Source organism: Lacerta agilis, chromosome 15 (assembly GCF_009819535.1).
Source record: "Lacerta agilis isolate rLacAgi1 chromosome 15, rLacAgi1.pri, whole genome shotgun sequence".
NCBI classification, from domain to species: Eukaryota; Metazoa; Chordata; class Lepidosauria; order Squamata; family Lacertidae; genus Lacerta; species Lacerta agilis.
This window is the reverse complement of record NC_046326.1, coordinates 43,479,851-43,502,756: the sequence shown is the minus strand read 5'-3', so window position 1 is coordinate 43,502,756 and position 22,906 is coordinate 43,479,851. Positions and strand designations below refer to the sequence as shown.

The 22,906-nt window shown below is 48.4% G+C and overlaps 1 protein-coding gene across 1 annotated transcript; it reads left to right on the top strand.

Annotated features, from left to right (window-relative positions):
* The first annotated feature begins 1,987 nt into the window (after window positions 1-1,987).
* Window positions 1,988-22,489, top strand: UNC119 (unc-119 lipid binding chaperone). Its single transcript, XM_033172424.1, has 5 exons — window positions 1,988-2,139; window positions 18,430-18,543; window positions 20,421-20,523; window positions 21,293-21,465; window positions 22,194-22,489. The coding sequence occupies exons 2-5, from the start codon at window positions 18,495-18,497 to the stop codon at window positions 22,304-22,306; spliced, it is 438 nt and encodes a 145-aa protein (XP_033028315.1). The 5' UTR covers window positions 1,988-2,139; window positions 18,430-18,494; the 3' UTR covers window positions 22,307-22,489.
* Window positions 22,490-22,906: the final 417 nt, after the last annotated feature.

Genomic DNA, 22,906 nt, shown 5'->3' with positions numbered 1-22,906 from the left:
GGTGGGAGCTGCCTCTATCAAAACTGAGCGAGACCCATGGTCCATCTAGCTTAGTATTGCCTACACTGGCTGGCAGCTGCTCTTCAGAGCTTCAGGCAAGGGAGTCTTTCCCAGTGGCACCTAGAGAGGCTGCCAGGGATTGAACCTGGGACCTTCTGCATGCAAAGCAGGGGCTCCACCACTGAGCTGCCTCCCTTCCCTTCAAAAGAAAGATGCTAGTCCTCATGATTCTAAAGAAAAAAAAATATTTTTTTTTTTTTTTATAAGATTTTATTATTTTCTATTAAGACAAAGGGAAAACATAGCATAAACAACAACATTCACAATATAAAAATACAAAATACAATACATAAACACAACACAAAAACATAATCAAACAATCACAATAAAAAGAAACATATACAAACCTTTAAACTAACATTTATCCTCTTACTTTTCTTGTTACTAACTTCTCTATTTTGAGGGACTTCCCCCATTCCCTCCACTGTCTTCAAAATCATATATATCTCCAAGGTAGCTTTGTATCTTGTTCTATTCACATTAACTCAATTTCTAATACACTTTACTTTGCTTAATCATATCTTAACTTTAACATCAAATCTTAACACAATTCCTAACAATTAAATTTTTCACACAAAAATATCTTACCAACAATTTTATCTAACATATATCTACTAAAGCCGCTATTCTATTTAATTCTGCTCAGATATTCAATTTTACTGTTTTGACTAAATAATCCTTAAATTTCTTCCAATCCCTTGACACCTTCTCCTCCCTCTGGTCCCGGATTCTGGCGGTCAGCTCTGCGAGTTCCATATATTCCATCATCTTCATCTGCCATTCTTCCACCGTTGGTATCTCTTCGCCTTTCCATGTTCTTGCCAATAAGATTCTAGCTGCTGTTGTGGCATACATAAAGAACACTCTATCCTGACTGGGTATCTCTTCATTGGTTATGCTCAGGAGAAGTGCCTCTGGTTTCTTACAAAAGGTAACCTTCATTACCTTCTTGAGTTCGTTATAAATCTTATCCCAGAAGGCATTTACCGCTGGGCACAACCACCACATATGAAAAAAGGTGCCTTTCGCATGTTCACATTTCCAACATACATCTGACATTTTGGTATTCATCCTGGCTATCTTAACTGGTGTCAAATACCATCTATAAACCATTTTCATTATGTTTTCTCTTAAACTATGACAAGCAGTAAATTTAATACCTTTTTGCCACAATCCCTCCCAGTCATCCATCATAATATTGTGTCCTATATCTTTCGCCCAATTTATCATTGACGATTTAACCAATTCATCTTTCGTATGCCACTCTAGCAAAAGATTATACATTTTGGAAAGGTTTTTAAAGTTCGATTCTATCAGTTCTGTTTCCAGTTTTGATTTTTCTACTTGAAAACCAACTTTTTTGTCCATTTTGAATGTTTCATATACCTGATGATAATGCAGCCAGTCGGGGACCTGACTTTTCACTTGATCGTAGCTTTTTAGCTTAAAAGAGTCCCCTTCCTGCTGCAATATGTCCATATATCTTAACCAATTTGCAAAAAAAAAAAAAAAAAAAAAAAAAAATATTTTTTTAATATTTACCCCTTACCCACCTGTTCCAAGGAGGGCAGGGCTGCTCCTAGTCCTCCCTTCCTGCCACGTTCCTTTCACAACTGCCCGGCCAGGTTGCGAGCACTTCTTCTACCCCTCGCTCGCCGGCGCTCTGCACGCGCTCCGAGGCGCCCTTGCGTTCCCTCCTCCCTCCGCTGGGGCGGAGCCGGGCCCGAAGGGGCGGCCCAGCGGCCGCAAAGGCGCTTAGGGCGCGCGGCCGGGCGGGGATGAGCGAGGCGACCGTGGTCGCTGTCGCCGCCACCGCCGCCGCCGCTGCAGCAGCCTCCGCGCGCGCCGCCGCCGCCGCCGCCGCCACTCGCTCCGCGGCCGCACAGAGGAGCAGCAGCAGCAGCAGCGGCGGCGCCATGAAGGTGAAGAAGGGCAGCGGCGCCGGAGGAGGAGGCGCGCCTGGGGCCGGCGCTGGCGGAGGAGCCGCCGCCGCCGCCGCCGCTTGCACCGAGGAGGAACTGCTGCGCAAAGCCGCCATCAGCCCCGAGGACGTGCTGGGGCTCCCCAAGATCACCTCCGGTAAGGCGGCCCCGCAGGCCCGGACCCCCCTGCACCTCTCCAAGCGCCGTGCGCCCTGGGCGCAGCGCCAAAGCGCAACCCCTCCGGACACAAGAACGCCAGGCCCCTTGCCCGCAAAGGTAGTGGGGGTGGGGTGGGGAGTGGGTCCCTGAATATTCAGCCCCCCGATCTTCCACACCCCACCCACTTCCCCTCGATCCCTCTAGGGGGTGTCCCTGCTGCACCTCATTGGTCCTCCCAGGCAAAGTCGCGTGAGGGGGGGGTGTCTTCTGTCCCCACCCGCGCTTTTCCTACATGGTCGTCTTTTCCGCGGGAGGGAGAAAGTTGAATGGAGGAAAGGAAGCAAATAAAGTAGAGTAAACGCTGCTTTTCGTCTATTATTATTTTATTCCCATTGGGTTATTAACATCCCAAGAGTGTCGTTATTTTGACTTTTTGAAAGTTATTAATCCTCCTTGTGGATAATTTTTGTTGTTTTATCTTTTTGGCAAACCACAATGAAATAAAGTATTGCCCCAGAGCCCCTCCTGTGGTTGTTTACTCAGAAGTAGCTCCATGGGGCTAGCTTCCCCCTAGGGCCTAGGGGACCCAAGACCCAAGCAGTCTTTGGCTGGTTGCGTAACCAGACACTGAGTGCATGTCAGAAGCAGGCAATGACATGAGTGTTACCGTCGCCTCTCAGTTTGCACCTGTGTTCTTCCAGGGGGCTTACAGCCTGCTATGGCTGGCTGGAGTTCTGGTGGGCCCCTGATGCTCAGAGGCTCCTGGCACCTGGATGCTGCCTGTGTCTGGCTTCCGCCCATCTTTGGAATCTCTTCCCCCAAGGATAGACTTGCTAGGATGCCTCCCTTGTGTTGGAGAGAAGCGGAAAGGTATCCCTGCACTGAGTTTACAAAGTTAGCGTGTGAATAGTTGGAGGAGATGATAAGGCTTTTAATGTTTAGGGACTGGTAACTTGAAGTAGTTGTGCTTGATTTCCACCTCCTCCCTCCTCCTCCACTTTTCCTTTTGTGCCATGTCTTTTTTGATGGTGAGTCTTTTTGGGAGCCACTTTTGAGAACCTTTTGGGCTAAAGGGACAAATGCTGTCAAGAAACGGGAGGTTTGCACGTCTCCAAACTCTGTCACTTCCTGGAGTGTGCAAAAGCAAATGTGCTCTGTGAAGGTCTCATGTGTCCTTTGGGAGCTTGTCCAGGGCAGGTGTGCTTTTGACCTGCGTGGTTGCAGCTTTGTGGCTTTCCGTCCTCGGACAAGGCTCTGGCGGGGAGGAGAATGGCTCCGGTATGGGAGCAGGGCTCTAATGTTTTGGTCCTGGGTGGCATCTCCAGGTGGGGCTGGAAATGTCCCTTCTGCCTGAAACCCTGGAGAGCCATTGCTGCCTGCCGCTCAGTGTAGACCAGAGCTTTCCAAGCTGTGTGTCGCAACATGCTAGTGTGTTGTGCGAACGCTCCTGATACTCCTCTCAGGGCTGGAAAATGGGTAGTTTAACCTCTGGTTTGCTAGTAAAACTGAATTACTTTGTTGTGAAATGATGATGCATGTCTAAAATGTGTGTCACCTACTTGAAAAGTTTGGAATGCCCTGGTCTGAGGGCAGGGCCGAGATGGTCCAGTTGTCTGATTTAATATAGGGGAGTTTTCTATTTTCCTATTTAATCCAGCTCTTAATCCAGCCCCATGAAGACTGGGATCTTGCTTCTTAGGTCTAGGGAAAGGGCCTTAGCAGCTGCTTTCTCTCTTTCTACTTTCTGCAGCAGTTCATGGTCTTGGTTTGACTCCTGTAGCTGCCTGCATATTGCTGAGGACTGCAGTGCGATCCTCCTGTATATTTTGCTCTCCAAGTTTGCGTTTAAGGAAATGTCTGTGTGCACGTGGCCTGAGATTTCCTTTGCTCCTGGTGAGCCAGACGGTTTTGTGGTTCGTTTTTGAATCTCAGTTAATTAGGGGTATATAAGATGTGGGAATGTAGGAAGTGAATTTGTCTCAGGTCAGACGGTTAACCCATCTAACCCACATTTGTGCCTCCTGTTGATGTGTTGGACAGGTCATTCCCCTGCCAAACCACAGGGTGTAGAAAGCAGACCAGTGGTCCATCTAGCTCAGTATTGTCTGCACTGACTGGCAGCAGCAGCAGCAGCTCTCCCAGGCAGGGAGGCTTCCCCTCAGGATTATGTGGAGATGCTATCGGGGAATGAACCCGGGACTTTCTGCGTGCAACGGAGGCAATCTACCACCAAGCTGCAGCCCCTAAAAAAAAGCCACACAAGATTCTAGTCCTCATGGTTCTGAATTCTCTCTGAATTATCCCTGTGTATAAAAGGGCTCACGCTGCATCATCTTCATGTTCCATATTTAGGAACACAAGAAACTGCATTGTACCGAGTCGCACCGTCGAGCCATCCAGTTCAAGAGTGCCAGCACTGACTGGCAGCAGCTCTCTAAGGTTTTATGTGGGGAGTCTGTTCCAGCCCCACCTGGAGATGCTGCCAGGGATGGAACCTGCGACCTTCTGCACGCTAAGCAGGTGTTCTCTGCAACTGAAGCCCTCTTGCTCCCCACGCATTGGAGGATTGGAGTTGGGGCAGGGCATGAAGATTAAAACTCTTGATGCATCTTTGCCAATTTACTGATTCTGAAGGCTTCCCGCTTGGGCTGGGTGACCGTGTGCTAGGAGCTCCCAGGAACTTTGGCCCGCTCTATTTATTCGATTCCGTTTAATTCATGGCCTCCTCCCCGCGAATCATCCCAAAGCAATGAATGAGAATGTCAACGATTAAAAAACCCCACCCATATGCATCAAACAAATTTGCACCCAGGGAAGATGAGATAAGGATCTCTGCTCAAGAGACTTCTTCGAAAGGAAAGGTTTTTTGATAGACCCTGGAAAGGCAGCAGAGATGGCATCTGCCTGAGACAGAAAAGTAAGGCGTTTCAAAGGATGGGCGCCGCCATGCTGAAGGCCCCGTTCTGTAGGAAAGGTTCTATGAGAGGCCATCTCCTGCCGGGCAGAGGGATCAGTTGGGCATATAATGCGTTAGAGGATCTTTTAGGATCCATCCAGGCTGATGGCGTGTTTTTGTGTGTGCGGAGTTGAATTCTGTAGCATGACATTGATGCAACGAGAGTGTATTAATGGTGAGGGCTATGGGGCACACGTGGATCATGTCCTGTTGGGGACATCCGGGTAGCTGCTGTGGAAAACTGCGTGCTGGCCTCTCTGGGCCTTTCGTCTGACTCAGCAGGGCTGAGTCCCTTTCCTACTGCAAACCGGACCGGGATCCTCTTAGTCCTCGGAACACCAGAAGAGCCTCCTGGGCCAGGCCAAAGCGCCCCCCCCCCCCGAGTCCAGCCTCCTGCTCTCCCAGTGGCCACCCAGATGCCCCAAGGGCAAACCCACAGGCAGGATTCAAACACGAGAGATTCCCACACTGCAGGGGGCTGGACCAGACAACCCTCAGGGGGTTCCTCCCAGTTAGCTTGCTGCTTCCAACTGCAGAGACAGAACTTCCGATCATGCGTGACTACAGGATCAGGCCAGTGGCTCCTCTGGTCCGGCATCCTGTCCTCAGATGGCCACCCCAATCTCCTGGTGAGAAACTCTCAAGCAGGATCCCAGCAACTGGCATTCAGAAGCATTGCTGCCTCCAACCGGCAGAGCCATCCTGGCTAGTACCTCCCCCACAGCCCTCTCCTCTTCCTCCTCCTTCTCCCATGTGAATGGGTCTGATCCTTTTTCAAAGGGGTTGGGCCTCCCCCCCCCTCCTGCAGGATGTCCTGCTACTCTGCCCAGTTCACCCTGTCCCCTTCCTGAGCAGCTGGCTCTGGAAAGGTGTCCTCCTAAGGGATTAAGCTCATCACGAACCCTCTGCGCCCCCTTCCCTATTGCCCAGATTTGCAGCTTGCTCTCAGGGCGGCTGATTAGCCGGGGATTACCTCTGGGTGCCTCTCGCCTCCTCAGTCGATGGTGATGCTCTCTGCAGAGCGAGGAATAAATAGACTGTTTGGGGCATCTTCCGCGACAGCTGCTTTTGCATGGCACTTTTCGATTTCTCTCGGGCATCTTGCCTCTCATTGTTTTCATTTATTTGCTTCCTAGAAATTCACCCGCCACCAGATTGCTTAAAAAGAACGCCACCCCTCCAGGCCGATTAGGAAAAAGAGACAATTATCTAGGAGACGAAGTAGCAACAAGCAGAACCGATTGAAGCCGTTGAAATGTTAGGTGGAAACTCGCAGCAGCTTTCTGAACGTCTGGATGGGCTTGTCTAAATAAAAAAATGTTTTCAGTAGGCACTGCAAGCAGTACAGGGAGGGTGCTGGCATGATGTCAATAGGCAGGGAGTTCCAAATGTCGCCACGCTAAGAGATGGAGTTATTGCAAATGCATGCATGCTATTTATGTAATTCTTTGATCCAAACCTTTGCTGTAACTTGGTGCCAGGATGGATTTGTGATAATGTTAAAATGCAACATTAAAATACTTGGGAGTCCTTTGTCCAGTTCTGGGCACCCCAGTTTAAGGAGGACATTGACAAGCTGGAAGGCGTGCAGATGAGGGTGACCAAAATGATCAGGAAACCAAGCTGGGCAAGAGGAGACTGAGAGGAGATATGATAGCCATCTTCAAATGTCTCGAGGTTGTTTTCTGCAGCTCCAGAGGGCAGGACTCAACAATGGCTTCAAATTGCAAGAAAGGCAACACAACATCAGAAGAACTTTCTGACAGGAAGAATTGGTCAAAGGGGAATGAATGGATTCCCTCTGAAAGACCCTCCTTCCTTGGAGGTTTTTAAGCAGCGGTTGGGTGGCCATCTGTCTTGGATGCTTTAGCTGAGATTCCTGCATTGCAGGGGGTTGGACTAGATGACTTTTGGGTATCCCTTCTGACTCTACGTTTCTTCAATTTATTGTAATGGATTCCCTCTGCAAGACCCTCCTTCCTTGGAGGTTATTAGAGAGAGCTCGGAGGGCTATCTGTCAGGGATTCTTCAGTTGGGATTCCTGAATTGTAGGGGGTTGGACTAGGTGGCCCTTGGGGTCCTTCCAACTGTAGGATTTTAAAATCATGTTTACACATCAGGTTGCGGGAGTGGAATTGAGAGCCATTTGGTGGCTGAGCTGATGCTTGGTACAGGTGAGGGGATTCCTTCCTCCGACCTGGGATGCACATCAAAGGGAGCTCAGAGGCCTCTCCTCCTCCTCCTCCCTCCGCCCATCCGTTTTTCCTTTTGCAGATCACCTTCCTATTTATAGCTGTGCTGTGGTAACTGCTAATGAACTTATCTCAGAGCCAAATCCCTCCGAGAGAGGGAATTATCTCCTTGCTACGCAGATGGGCTCCTGTGTGTTTATGTGGGGATTCACCGGGGCTCCTGCGTCACTAAGGTGGGATTCTTTGGGACTAGTAACTTACAAAACAACCCTCGCTGCTCCAAGTCGGCGGCTGGTGTTGACCGAGAGAGACCCCGGTACAAAAATAGCGCGGATATCTGTGCCCAAAGTGGATTGATTTATGCTTTTTTTAAAATATGCAAAGTGCTTCTCTCCTAACCCCCATTTAAGATATTATTATATCAAAATCTATCAATATCTGTCAATCAATCAATCAATCAATCAATCTAGTTTTTGTTTTGTTATGTATTTTGTGTCCTCATTTTGTATTTTTATGTTGTGAACTGCCCTATGATCCTATGAAAATGTAGGTCATTATACAAATGTAATGAATTAATTATAATAATAATACTATAGCTCCCATTTTGCAGATGGGGAAAACTGAGATGGAGAGGGAGTTGGCTGCTGCGTAGAGCGGGTGGCCTGCACAGAGTCCCTTGGAAGGAACCCCCTTATTTCTTGGTTAGAAGACTAAGGACACGGGAGATGGGACCTTGAAGCTCTCTGGGTGTGACCTTAGGCTGAGAGAGGCTATGGGTGGCCCCCAACCCGCCTCACAGGGTTGTTGTGAAGACAAAGCAGGGAAAGGGGTGTGTGCCCTGTCTGTCCCTCCTCAAGCCCCTTGCCAGAAACCTGCTTTTAGTCTACTGTTATTTTAACTCTTGGAATGCCTCAACTTATTCTTGTCGTCCCCCCCCCCCCGCACTGCTAATTTCATGGCATTATCCTTTTTTCTCCTTTTTGCAAACACGTGGTGTATAAATGTTACGAAGTAAATAAGCCTGGGATATGAATGTCCTAGCAAAAATAATAACATGAACATCAGTAAAATAATTGCATCTTTTAAAAACGCCTCTTTTGGAGCTCTCAATACCAGAAACACATTTTAATTTTTTTTTTAAACTGCAAGCAGAGACGCTTTGGGGTGTTGGGCTTGAGATGTGCTCTGCATGACCTCCTGTGTTTGCAACTTGTGTGCCCATTGCATCAGGTCAGGCTCCTCTCTGGCCTGCGGCTTCCCCTCGCTTTCCGGCCTGCCTTCCTTCAACTTCCTCTCCTTCGCCCTCTTAACACCCTAATCGCTGATTCTCTGGGCGTGGGTTTCCTCGCCTTACACCTGGCTTACGGCGACACTGTGGGCTTTTAAAAATAGCCCCTGAGCTTATCAGTTACCCTTAGCAAAGCTTGTTAGGCAACAGGGCTTTGGGGGGAGGGGGGTTGGCCCGCTTTCCTCCTGGGGGGGTGGTGGAAGAAGACATCTCGGCACCCCGCAGCGCTGTTTCCATCACGCCACAGTTTGCCTCCCTCCAAAAATACCCGGCATGATTTGCCATCCGCCGTGGCGAAATTGCTTAACTTCTGCAATTGACCGATGCAACTTACTTTGCAGAATGATGTCGTGAGTGACGTTTTTTCCCTGTTCCTTTCAGTGCAAAAGGACGCTGGGTGTGTTCATCGGTTGCATATTTCTTGCAGACTGAAAGTTACAACAGTTGCGTTGACCCATTGATTCCTGCATTGCAGCCGGTGGGCCTAGATGACCCAACTCTACCAATTCGTCCAACTCTACAATTCTAAATATTATTATTATTATTATTATTATTATTATTATTATTATTATTAATACCCCGCCTATTTGGCTGGGTTTCCCCAGCTGCTCTGGGCAGCTCCCAACAGAATATTAAAAAGCATAATAAAACATCAAACATTAAAAGCTTCCCTAAACAGGGCTGCCTTCAAGTGTCTTCTAAAAGTCAGGTAGTTTTTTTTCTCTTTGACATCTGGTGGGAGGGAGTTCCACAGGGCGGGCGCCACCACCGAGAAGGCCCTCTGCCTGGTTCCCTGTAACCTCACTTCTCGCAGGGAGGGAACCGCCAGAAGGCCCTCGGAGCTGGACCCCGGTGTCCGGGCTGAACGATGGGGGTGGAGCGCTCCTTTCTGTTCCAGACATGGAACAAATAAGCAAACGTGATCCATTCCCACTCCCAGTGCCTAATCTAACTTAGATCTAACATTCAACTTTGATTTAACTTTTTTATTTCATGAAATTCCTGCATTGCAGGGGGTTGGACTGCTAGGTGACCCTGGGGTTCCCTTCCAACCCCCGACGCCTGTGAGACTATGCTTTGCTTGTAGAAAACCTCACTGCAGTCGACTCGTAACTGATCTCACTAACTTATCTAACTTAGATGCAACTCATTTCAAAGAGTGGTGGTTTTCCTGTGACCTTTCTGACTCTTTTGTGTTTCGCATTCGGGGCTCGTTGCATTTGCGTAACGAGAGAGCCGACGTCTCTTCCTGCACGTTGCGCAGAGCTGCTCGCCAGCCTCTCTCAGCTTGTGAAGAAAGAACATACCGGCGGCATTCGCACGTGGCGTTTTCCCAGTGTGCCCCTGTTCAGCAGCCGCTAAGCGTCGGCAAATCTGCCACTCCCCCCATTTTTCAAATCTTAAATTCGCCTCCCTGCATTTCCACATCCGGTTCTGAATGTTTTCCCTTAAAAGAAACCCGCAAGAAAAACCGGCAACATTTTGTGTGAATTTCTTGAATTTTTCTACACAATTTTACGAGATATTGTGTGTTGTTGTTGTTTTTTGTGTGTATTTGCAAAGCAGTATTCCCTGATAGACTGTTAAGGGAAGCTTTTAATATCTGAAGGACTATTGTATTTTAATATTTTGTTGGAAGCCGCCCAGAGTGGCTGGGGAAACCCAGCCAGATGGGCAGGATAGTAATAATAATAATAATAATAATAATAATAATAATAATAATAATAATATGAATAGACTGCATTTTTATCTGTCCTTTTCACTTATATATTCCTTTTTGATGTACTGTTTAGAATATGTATTTTTGTACAAGTTCCCTTGTCTGGAGAATTGCATTGGATTTTGGAGGATGGCTCTTCCTTCTCTCGGCGCTTGCATTATTTATTTATTTGTTGTGTATCTATTTGCACCCCTCTCCCACCTCTTCTGCCAAGGAGCTCAAGGGGTGTCGTCCATGGTTCCCCCTCCTCACTTAACCCCCACAGCAACCCTGTGAGGCAGGCTAGGCTGAGAGAGGCAGTTTCCGACCCCCAAGGTCTCACCTGGCCTGTGCTTCATGGGCCAAGGGGGGGATTCGCACCCTGGTCTCTCCCAGGCCCTAGTCCTCATTCAATCCCCACAACATCCCTGTGAGGTAGGGGAGGCTGAGAGGCAGCGACCGGCCCAGGTTCACATGCAGTGAGCTTCGTGGGCCAAGGCAGGGGGTGGGTGGGTGAATTCGAACCCTGATCTCTCCCAGTTCAGAGTCTGATGCTGCAACCACTCCACAACCGCTGCCTCTCAGAAAAGGCAAATCAGGTAGGGTTGTTTTTAAATGCAAGCAGAATTGACTTCCTTTCTCCTTCTGACTTGTTATTTTCTTGGGTTGCCCACAGGGTGCATTTGATTTAAATAAATCGATTTAAATCACAATTTAAATCACTAGTCAGTAAGACCTGATTTAAATCATTTTTTCTTTTACAGAAAGACTAATTCTTGCTGGTATAATCTTAATATTTACAACCAGAGGAAGGTTTCATTTTTGGAATAATAAATTTTCAGGGTAGTTTTTACAGTTATATCAAAAATTACTGATTTGGTTATACTATTAGAAATACATAGATAGATAATTATGAAATTATTGTGAGGTTTAAATATGTTAACTGTTTATATTTGGACAACTTTTCTGCTGTACTTTATTGGAAGGAAAAAAACAATCATTTCCTTAATAACAATTTAAACAATTTATTTAACTTAAACAATAATATTATAGCATATGTATCCATGTTTGTTAACTGATGTGGTTAAATTGTTGTTGTTTTTTTAAAGCTGAGTTTTAGCACACATGAAAAACTCAATACGAATCCTTATTTCCTGATGAATAGCCTTTGGACTATAATGTAACTTAAATAGAAAATGATCTTTAGAAAGATTTTTCCTCCAAAAGCATTTTATTTAAAAAATCCATTTTTTTAAAAAAAAAATCTGATTTAATTTTTTTTATTTAAATAAAAAAATCCAATTTTTAATATATATATATATTAAAAATCATTGATTTTTATCCACCCTGGGTGCCCATCTTCCTCATTGACAGCCACGTGGGCACTTGTCTTGGGGGGCCTGGCGATGGGTGCAAACCCCCGATGGCCCCCTCTCGCTGCGATTCTCGCATAGGCAGGGTTGGACTAGATGACCGTTGGGGACCCTTCTGCGATTCAAGAGCCTCAGAGCAGAGGGGCTGTGGGAAAGGGAGGCTCAGCAAGCTGGTGGGAGCCATCTCCATGGCAACCATTGCTGAGGGGAGATGGCCGTTGCCATGGTGCTGGGAGGGAGGGAGCAGTGTGGGCAACCACCTGACTGGTCAAGGGAGACCAGGGCAGCATTCGCCAACCAGGTGCCCCCACCACGAGGTTTTACAGGAACAAGCAAAATCGTACAAGGGTTTCACCCATCTCAGTATTGTCTGCACTGATAGGCAGCAGCGGCTCCCCAGGGGTTTCACCAGGGAATATTTCTCAGCCCTACCTGGAGATGCTGCCAGCGGGGATGGAACCTGGGCCTTCTGCATGCCAAGCAGCCGCTCTGCCGCTGATCTATGTGCACCATTAAAAGAGAGGAGCTAGTCCTCATGGTTCTAAATAAAGATATGCTTTGAATTAGCAACAGAGGAAGCAGCCTTCTACCGAGTCAGACCATTAGCACATCCAGCCCAGTGTTGTCTACACTGACCGGCAGCAGCAGCCTTCCAGGGTCTCTCACAGAACTTCCTGTAAAAAGAAAATAAGGTTCTGAACTAGAGGCTGGTTTAAACAGGGGCAGAGGAAACTGGCTTAATCCCAAGGCAGTTCAGTGTTGTCTGCACTGACTGGCAGCAGCGCCTCCGGGGTTTTGGGCAGCAGATCTTGCCAGCCAGCCATTTTACACCCTTAAGATATCAATGACTTCCCTTCTTTTCTTTCCATGGTTCATTTTACATATCATATATCCCTGCATATTTTACAAAAACTATACCATTCAGTATTCCACTGTGGCATGGTTCCCTGTAACTTGGCTTCTTGCAGTGAGGGAACCACCAGAAGGCCCTTGGTGCTGGACCTCAGTGTCCAGGCTGAATGATGGGGGTGGAGACGCTCCTTCAGGTATACTGGACCGAGGCCGTTTAGGGCTTTCAAGGTCAGCACCAACACTTTGAATTGTGCCCGGAAATGTACTGGGAGCCAAAGTAGGTCTTTCAGGACCGGTGTTATGTGGTCTCGGCGGCTGTTCCCAGTCACCAGTCTAGCTGCCACATTCTGGATTAATTGCAGTTTCCGGGTCACCTTCAAAGGTAGCCCCACGCAGAGAGCATTGCAGTAGTCTAAGTGGGAGATAACCAGAGCATGCACTACTCTGGGCGAGACAGTCTGCGGGCAGGGAGGGTCTCAGCCTGCGTACCAGATGGAGCTGGTAGACAGCTGCCCTGGACACAGAATTAACCTGTGCCTCCATGGTTAGCTGTGAGTCCAGAATGACTCCCAGGCTGCGAACCTGCTCCTTTAGGGGCACAGTTACCCCATTCAGGACCAGGGAGTCCTCCACACCCACTCGCCTCCTGTCCCCCAAAAACAGTACTTCTGTTTTCCTATATCCTTTTAAGGGGTTCCATAGATCTGCAAGTTATGTTACCTTTGGCTGATTGACATCTGATGCCCTTTTTAAAATGTATTGTAGAAGGGGGGGATTAATGGGTTGTTCTTGTTTTTATTATGTATTATGTGATTTTATATTGTGATTTTTAACAATTGACGCTTTATTATGTTTTTATATTCTGCTGGAAGATGCCCAGAGTGGCTGAGGAAACCCAGCCAGATGAGCTGGGTGTAAATAATACAAATTTATATTTTATATTATTTTATATTTTAGGATCCGCCCTAAGACCTGCGGGGACAGGGCAGTATACATGTGCAATAAATAGATAAACAATTAAGCAATTGTGCAGAGTATCATCTGGGGCGGATGGGCTGCCTCCTTGAAATACCCTCGTGCAGCCACCCCCGAGCAGCTGACCGCACCCCGCTGATTCACTGCGTCCGATCTGGCCAATCTGGGATCTGCCCAGATGGTCCATTTGCAGATGAGGGCGGCTAACCTCGTTAGCCGTCCGGAATTAGAATCCTTTTAGGGCGCGGGAGCTGGGGTGGGCGGGGGTGAGCGAGTTCTGCGGCCTCTTGGCGAAAGGCACTGTTAGCATCAGTAATCATAAAAAGGCAAAATACTGTTATTTATTTATTGCTGGAACGTCCCAGAGCAGAGGTTGCAAGTTTAAAATGCCATATCAAAAACAATTTGAAAGAACTTGCCTTGTTTACCTATGAGTTCGATTTACCCCCATGTGCCCATTTGATCGCTCTGAAATTGGTGCTGCCAGGTAACACCCATTCTGCACTTCTAAGAACTCAGCGTGGCAGCATTTGCACCTTGGAACTCCCCGCCTCTTGATATCAAGCAGCATCTTTTGGTTTACACTTTTGGGCAGCTGCTAAGAACAATTTTCTTCAGGCAAACTTGTCCATATGCTTAGGAAGTTAAGGTAGTTCTAACCTGTTTGAGTATTTTACCTTTTGTATGCTTTGAAGTAGGATTGCAAATCTTTCTTGGTTTTCTTGTTTTGTCATTTTGTAAACCACTCTGAGGTTTCTGCCATCAACAGGGATGGATTTTATGTGAATGAATGAATGAATGAATGAATGAATGAATGAATGCTCTGTTCTACCTTGTCCAGACCCTGCTTGGAATCCTGGCTCCCCCAATTTAAGAAGGATGTTGACAAGCCGGAAGGTGTTCAGAGGAGGGCGACTAAGGTGACAAGGCACCTGGAAACTAAGCCTGATGAGGAACGCTTGAAGGAGCCGGGTATGTTTAGCCTGGACAAGAGGATACTGAAAGGAGATATGATGGCCATCTTCAAATATCTCACATGGAAGATGTAGCAAGCTTGTTTTCTCCTGCTCTGAAGGGCAGGACTCGAACCCGTGGCTCCAAGTTACAAGAAAGGCGATTCCGACTCAACATCAGGAAGAACTTTCTGATAGCAAGAGCTGTTGGACAGTGGAACAGACTCCCACAAGAGGTGGTGGACTCTCCTTCCTCGGAGGTTTTAAAGCAGAGATTGGATGTCCCTCTGTCCTGGACACTTTAGCTGAGATTCCTGCATTGCAGGGGGTTGGACTAGATGACCCTTGGTGGTCCCTTCCAACTCTACAACTCTATGGTAAATTGTGCCACTAACTCACGTTCGTTTTTAATGCCCTAAACAACTCAGGCCCCACATATAGGAAAGGCCGCCTCCTTCCCCACAGACCCCATTGAGTGTTGAGATCGGCAGGCGGCGCCTTCTTGGTGATTTCTCCGCCTGCAGATGCTCAGGGACTGCGGCTGAGGGGAAGAGGGTCTTCTCTGTGGTGGCCCCCCTAAGCTAGGCAACTCTCACCCCAAAGAGGTTCCCCTTCCACCTTCATTGTACTGCTTCCATTGAATGCTGAAGATCCCCCTTTCTACCCAGGCTCACAATATTCAGGTGTTTATTTTGGGACCCACTTGGTTTTTGTGATTGTAGGCTCATGGAAACAGAGAACTGTTGGAAGGACCCCCGAGGGTCATCTAGTCTAACCCCCTGCCATGCAGGGATCTCAGCTGCAACATCCAGGGCAGAGGACCACCCAACCTCTGCTTAAAAACCCCCAAGGAAGGAGAGTCCACCACCTCTCAAGGGAGACTGTTCCACTGTCAAACACCTCTCACTGCTAGAAGGTTCTTCCTGATGTTTTGGAAGAGGCCATGGGTTCGAGTCCTACCCTCCGGAGCAGGAGAAAACAAGCTTGCTGCATCCTCCATGTGACAGCCCTTTAGATATTTGAAGGTGACTCTTATATCTCCTCTTATCCAGGCTAAACATACCCGGCTCCTTCAACTGTTCCTCATCAGGCCTGGCTTTTAGGCCCTTGATCATCTTGTTTTAAAAAAATTTATTTATTTGCAACATAAATCCACCACAACTCAAATAAACGAATCCACCACCATTAGACATAAACATAACATAAAATAAACATAACATAAAATATAACGAATGACAAAATAAAAGACAGGTCCACCAAACATGTATGAATGTCTCCTCTGTTTTCGTTTCATATATTTTAGCTATTTTGGCAGGTGTTAAATACCATTAATAAAACATCTTGATTAAATTTCCCCTCAACGCTTCACAGGCTGTAAATTTCCAGTTCTTTGGGTCGCCCTCCTCTGCCCACCTTCCAGCTTGTCAACATCCTTCTTAAATTGTGGTTCCCAGAACTGGACACAGGACTCCGGGTGTGCTCTGAGTCTGACCAAGGGCAGAACAGAGTGGGACCATGACTTCCCTTGGTCTGATTGGCACTAGACTTCAGTGGATGCAGCACGGAATGGGCTTTTCTTGCCACTGCACCTCACCGTTGGAAAGCAATGACAAACCTAGACAGCATCTTAAAAAGCAGAGACATCACCTTGCCGACAAAGGTCCGTATAGTTAAAGCTATGGTTTTCCCAGTAGTAATGTACGGAAGTGAGAGCTGGACCATCAAGAAGGCTGATAGCTGGAGAATTGATGCTTTTGAATTCTGGTGCTGGAGGAGACTCTTGAGAGTCCCATGGACTGCAAGAAGATCAAACTTATCCATCCTTAAAGAAATCAGCCCTGAGTGCTCACTGGAAGGACAGATCCTGAAGTTGAGGCTCCAGTACTTTGGCCACCTCATGAGAAGAGAAGACTCCCTAGAAAAGACCCTGATGTTGGGAAAGATGGAGGGCACAAGGAGAAGGGGACGACAGAGGATGAGATGGTTGGACAGTGTTCTCGAAGCGACTGGCATGAGTTTGGCCAAACTGTGGGAGGCAGAGGAAGACAGGAGTGCCTGGCATGCTCTGGTCCATGGGGTCACGAAGAGTCGGACACGACTGAACAACAACAACAACATGACTTCCCTTGATCTGATTGGCACTAGACTTCTGTGGATGCAGCACAGAATGGGCTTTTCTTGCTGCTGCACCTCACCGTTGGCACAGAGTCCCCTGCCCTGGGGTTCCCTGGGAGAGCGCCTCCCTGTCGGAGAGGAGGGGTGCACAGATCTGTGTCCTCTATTTAGGTGTATTTGGCTTAGCGGCTGCAAAGGAGCTTACCCTTTTTGTTCTGTCCGAGGGCAAAGCCTCTTAGGGTTGGCAAGGCTGCAGCCGCAGGGGCAACAAATGCCGGCCGGCCGCTCCTTTTCTGGGAGAGGGAGGAGGCAGAAGGGAGAGACTTTGCAAAGGAGGCGCTGGCCGCTCCTCACGAGGGCGAGAGGCAAAGCACCATGCTTCCTTTGATACAAATAAATAAATAAATAAATCCTGCGTTAAAGAATTTAAAATTTGATGGCGGTGGTTGCCGCTTCAGGACTCTGACAAAATAATAACAATTTAGACGCTGCATTAAAGCAGTTCTAGAAATAAATGAGCTGGATTCTGCAACCTGCGTGGGAAATTTGAACGCTTTTTATGCGTTTCTGCTCTTTATTCTGCTTGCGGAATAGGGAGAGGAGGAAAGGATTCTTTTCACCTTCCTCCTCTGGTTACAAGCAGATGGTGTTGGCTGCATGTTTCCAGTGTCTGCTTCCAGTCATAAGGTCTAGAAACTTGGTTTGAAATAAGTCCCTTAAAATACAGTTTTTGCAGGAAGACAGTGTCGTCGTCTTCTTCTTCTTCTTCTTCTTCTTCTTCTTCTTCTTCTTCTTCTTCTTCTATCCCTCGTAGCCGAGTAAGATTGTCTTCCATAAACATGGTTTTAACAATGAGTCCGTAGGTGACTGTGGAGGCCAATTCTGGATCCACACGTCCTTCCACAGTGGGGACATTGGTTTCCGGGCGGGAGTTGATCACGGTGAGGGTTTGCCAAGCATGCCTTCCTCTTAGCACGTTTCTCCCTTGAGTCCTGAGTTCGAGTGTCTTCAATCAAAGCCCATAACGCCTTTGGTAAAGGCTGTTCTCCAACTGGAGCACTCACAGGCCAGTGTTTCCCAGTTGTCGGTGTTTATATTACATTTTTTTTTTAAGATTTGCCTTGAGAGAGTCTTTAAACCTCTTTTGTGGACCACCAGCATTGCGCTTTCCATTTTTAAGTTTGGAATAGAGTAGTTGCTTTGGAAGACGATGATCAGGCATCTGCACAACATGACCAGTCCAACGAAGTGGATGTTGAAGGCTGAGGGCAGTCCCAGGTATATTCTCTGCATAGACCGCACAGCAAGAGGAATGAGAGATGAGCGAATCTGGCAATGCTGATGTCTCTCAATTTCTCATTTCCCCACTCAGCTCACCACATTTCAGCATCGTAGAATGGTAGAGTCAGAAGGGACCCCCAAGGGTCATCCAGTCCAACCCCCTGCAATGCAGAAGTCTCCGCTAGAGCAAACATGACGGGTGGCCACCCAACCTCACCTTAAAAACCTCCAAGGAAGGAGAGTCCACTGCCTTCCAAGGGAGTCTGGTCCCCCGTCAAACAGCTCTTACTGTCAGAAAGTTCTACCTGGTGTTGAGTCCAAACCCCTGCAAACAAAGCATCAATCAATTTGCAATTTTTTATTATTTGTTTAAGTCCCTTGTGGAAATTCATCAGCAGCATACATTTTTCCTACCGTACTCAATTTATACATGCACTTTTTAAAAAAACAAATCAATGAAATCTGACCTGCACCAAATTTCTCCTCCCCCCCCCCCCGAAAAGGAAAGCAGAGCAGCTTTCGAACCCTGCACCTGCCTATGGGGCAGGCCTGAAACCTTTGGCCTGCCTGCCCTCCTAACTCCGATGACCCTTCTCTCCCGCAGACTACCTCTGCACCCCAGAGGAGAACGTCTACAAGATAGATTTCACTCGGTTCAAAATCCGAGACATGGAGTCGGGCACGGTGCTGTTTGAAATCACCAAGCCACCGGCTTCAGGTAAGTTTCTAGTCCTCATTATTCTGATGGAAGGGACTGCTTCAAACAGGAAGCTGCCTTACAACCGAATCTGACCATGGGTCCATCTGCCTCAGTATTGTCTGCACTGGCCGGCAGCAGCCCTGCAGGGATTCAGGCAGACAGGCTTTTCTCCAGACTTACCTTGAGATGCCCCTGGAGATTGAACCTGGGACCTTCTGCATGCAAAGGTGTTGCAAGACTCTAATCCTCACGGTCCTGCTTTAAACAGGAGCCTTGTACTGTGTCTGATCTACAGAGTTTCTGGCTGGATGTCATTCCCAACCCTCCCTGGAGAGTCTTGGGACCTTCTGCATGCCAAGCAGGGGCTCTGCCACTGAGCCACACCCCTTCCCAGAGGTCTGGATGCTTTCTCCCTTTGTAACAGATTCTAGCATTTTGTTTTAGTGCTTTTTGTTGTTGTTAAACCATGGAACTCCCTGCCACAGGAGGCAGCGATGGCCACCAGCCTAGATGACTTTAAAAGAGAACTGGACAAATTCATTTACAGCCACAGCAGGTGCTACAACCTGCCAACAGTTTGACTTCACCCCCAAAGGGACACTCCATTGTCTTCCAAGACAGACGGATGCCAACCGGGCAAATTCATGGAAGAGACGGGCTATCGAGGGCTACTAGCCAGGCTGACTGTGCTCTGTCTCCACAGTCAGAGGCACTGGTGCCACGGTCCTGAATGCCAGTTGCTGGAAACCACAGGAGAGGAGAGTGATGCTCTCATGCTCAGATCCTGCTTGCGGGTTTTCCATTGGGGCACCTGGTTGTGAGGACAGGAAGCTGGGCTGGACAGGCCCTCTATGGCCTGATCCAGCTCTTCTTATGGAGGTCTATTGTGATAGCAGAACCTCCATGCCCAGGGATGATGATGATAATAATAATAATAATAATAATAATAATAATAATAATAATACTCTATTATTTCTACCCAGCCCACTCTGGGCAGCTTCCAACAAAATATTAAAATACAATAATTCATTGAATGTTAAAAACTTCCCTAAAAAGGGCTGCCTTCAGATGTCTTCTAAAAGTCAGATAGTTGTTTATTTCCTTGACCTCTGATGGGAGAGCGTTCCACAGGGCGGGTGCCACTACCGAGAAGGCCCTCTGCCTGGTTCCCTGTAGTTTTGCTTCTCGCAGTGAGGGAACCGACAGAAGGCCCTCGGAGCTGGATCTCAGTGTCTGGGCTGAACGATGCGGGTGGAGATGCTGCTTCAGGTATACTGGGCCTTTGAGGCCATTTAGGGCTTTCAAGGTCAGCACCAACACTTTGAATTGTGCTCGGAAATGTACTGGGAGCCAATGTAGATCTCTCAGGACCAGTGTTATGTGGTCCCGGCGGCCAATCCCAGTCTCCAGTCTAGCTGCTGCATTCTGGATTAGTTGCAGTTTCCGGGTCACCTTCAAAGGTAGCCCCATGTAGAGCACATTGCAGTAGTCTAAGCGGGAGATAACCAGAGCATGCACCACTCTGGCAAGACAGTCTGCGGGCAGGTAGGGTCTCATCCTGCGTACCAGATGGAGCTGATAAACAGCTGCCCTCTGAATCCCAGACAATGGGGAAGAACAACTGCAGAGGTCGTGCTGCTTGTGGGCTTCTTCCCCTTTGGTTGGCCGCTGTGAAGACGGGAGGCTGAACTAGACGGACCCCCTTGGCCTGGTCCAGCCAGACTCTCGCCTCTTTCTCCTCAGAGAACTCCTTTTCATAGAACTGGCTTTTGCTTTCAAGAGACAAGTTCCTTCTCCTCATGATACTGTGAGAAGGAACTAGACGGGCCAGCAGCCTCTTCTTGCATTGGGACACCTGTCCTGTATCTTTCATTTTCTCTCTCTTCTGCTTCCAGAGCGAGAGCACAGTGACAAGAAGGACGTCGACCCCAACGCCGGGCGCTTCGTGCGCTACCAATTCACACCGGCGTTTCTGCGGCTGCGTCAGGTTGGAGCCACGTAAGTGAGCAGCTGGCCTGGCAAGGCGTTCCCTTGGATGCGGAGACCTGAGAGGCCAGGGAGGGGCAGCTCAGGGGCCAAATGCTGGCTGCGGCTGATGGGAATTACGGTTTGCAACATCTGGATGGCACCTGGTTGGGGGAAAGCTGTTCCACACGGGCTGGCAGCAGCTCTCCTGGTGTTTCAGACCAGGGATATGCCCAGCCCTAATGGGAGATGCCACCTGGGACCTTCTGCATGCCAAGCAGGTGCTCTGTACCAATGAGCTGTGCCAGGTGCTCTGCCACTGAGCAAAAGCCCTTCTCTTAAAGATAAAGATTCTAGTCCTCATGGTTCTGAGTTCAGAGCTGGTTTAAGGGTCACAGGAAGCTGCCTTAGACTGAGTCCGACCATTGGCCTGTCTAGCTCAGTGGTGCCTACACAGGCTGCCAGCCGCTCTCCAGGGTTTCAGGCAAGAGTCTTGCTCTGCCCAACATTGGGGACTGAACCTGGGGCATTCTACAAGCAAGACAGCTGCTCTGTCACTGAGCTATGTACCCCCCTCTCTTTGAGAGTAAAAAAAGTGACTCCTAGCCGAGAAATTATCTCCCACTTTTTCACAGAATCGTATAATTGTTGAAAGGGACCTCAAGGTTTCATCTAGTCCACCCCCTTCAAGGCAGGAATCGCAGTGAAGGTTCTGATAGTTTTATGACTCTGCTGTTTTGCGAAGTCTGCCTTCCGGTGCTACATTTTGCAGGGATCTCAGCTTTCTTTCCCCCCCTCTCAGGGTGGAGTTCACCGTGGGCGACAAGCCCATCAATAACTTCCGCATGATCGAGAGGCATTACTTCCGGGACCAGCTGCTGAAGAGTTTCGATTTCGAGTTCGGGTTCTGCATCCCCAGCAGCAAAAACACCTGCGAGCACATCTACGAGTTCCCCCAGCTCTCCGAAGACCTCAGTAAGCAGCTGCCAAATGGGGGGGGGGCAGGAGTTGGGGGGGGCGACCTCCAGCAGTTGTTGGACCCCACATCCCAGCAGGCATTGCTTGGGAATGCTAAAAACTCACAAAGACCAGCCCGGGTTCGAAAGCTTCCTTCCGCCATCTTGATTCAAAATGGCACCAACCTGCTCTGTTTTGGGCAAGGTCACTATTGGCAAATCATTTTATCCACCTGTATCTTTCTTTCTTTCTTTCTTTCTTTCTTTCTTTCTTTCTTTCTTTCCCACATTTTCCCCAGACCGGCGCTCAAGGCGGCTTCTGCAAATTAAAACAACAGTGACACAAAAAGCTAAAAGCATATAGAACCATTAATCAAACTCTTAACAGAAATGAAACAATATAAAAAAACTGATCTATTAAAATATGGGTAATATAAGCAGCACAGGCCTATTTAAAAGCCCTTTCCTTAAAAAAAACCCCCAAAACCAACAACAACCAGTCGGTCCCCAAAATCCTGTTGGAATAGAGCAGGGAGTTGGCTTCTCTTGGCAGGGAGTTCCAAAGGTTGGGAGCAGCCCTCCCCACACCCCCAACCAGTGGGCCTGTGAGGGTGGCGGGAGCCAGAGAAGAGCCCCCCCCCAAGGATCTTGGAGGCTGGGCATCTTTGTTTGGGGCGTTGCAGTCCATCCATCCCACAGCCAGGCTGTCGGCTGTGAGCCTCTTTCTTTTCCCTTCCTTCTTTGCAGTTCAGGAGATGATCCTGCACCCCTACGAGACCCAGTCAGACAGTTTCTACTTTGTGGATAGCAAGCTGGTGATGCACAACAAAGCGGATTATTCCTACAGCGGGGGACCCTGACGCGCAGCCCGCAGGCGCCTTCCCCGCAAATTCCTGTAGAAATGGGTCCGGGTTTCCGCCGGCCTGCGTTGGCATGGAGAGCCAGGATCCGAGGACCCTGCCAGGAGCTGGAGTTTCGGGACTAAAATTAGCTGAAGTCGTTAACTGTTCCTTGAGCTGTCGAGGCAACCCCCACCCCCCCACCCACCCAGTCTCCCAGGGAGGGAGAGCCTCTTCACACCACCGAGTAACCCCGTAGTTGTGGCTTGAAATAGCTCCACGTAGTTAACTCCAGGCCAACGAGGCCTGCGTTTCATACCGGCTATGGTATGTGTGTGTGTCTCCCTTCGTCTTTGGCCCAGGGGTTGGGGGTTTGTTTGTTTTTGCAGAAAACCCACCCCATGCACTCTCTCCAAGAGTGGCGTCCTCCATTACCCCCTATTTCTCAGAACCGGTGGCAGACGGATGCGAACTCTGAGATGTGCACCTTCCCTCTGGTCGGATGAAAGATCTGCATGGTCCTCGGGGCAGAGTCCTCACCTCCCCTTCAGCGTTCTGAGAAGTGGAAGCAAATCAGGACAACGTTTAGATAGGTGGTGGTTTTTTGCTGTGGGAGCATCA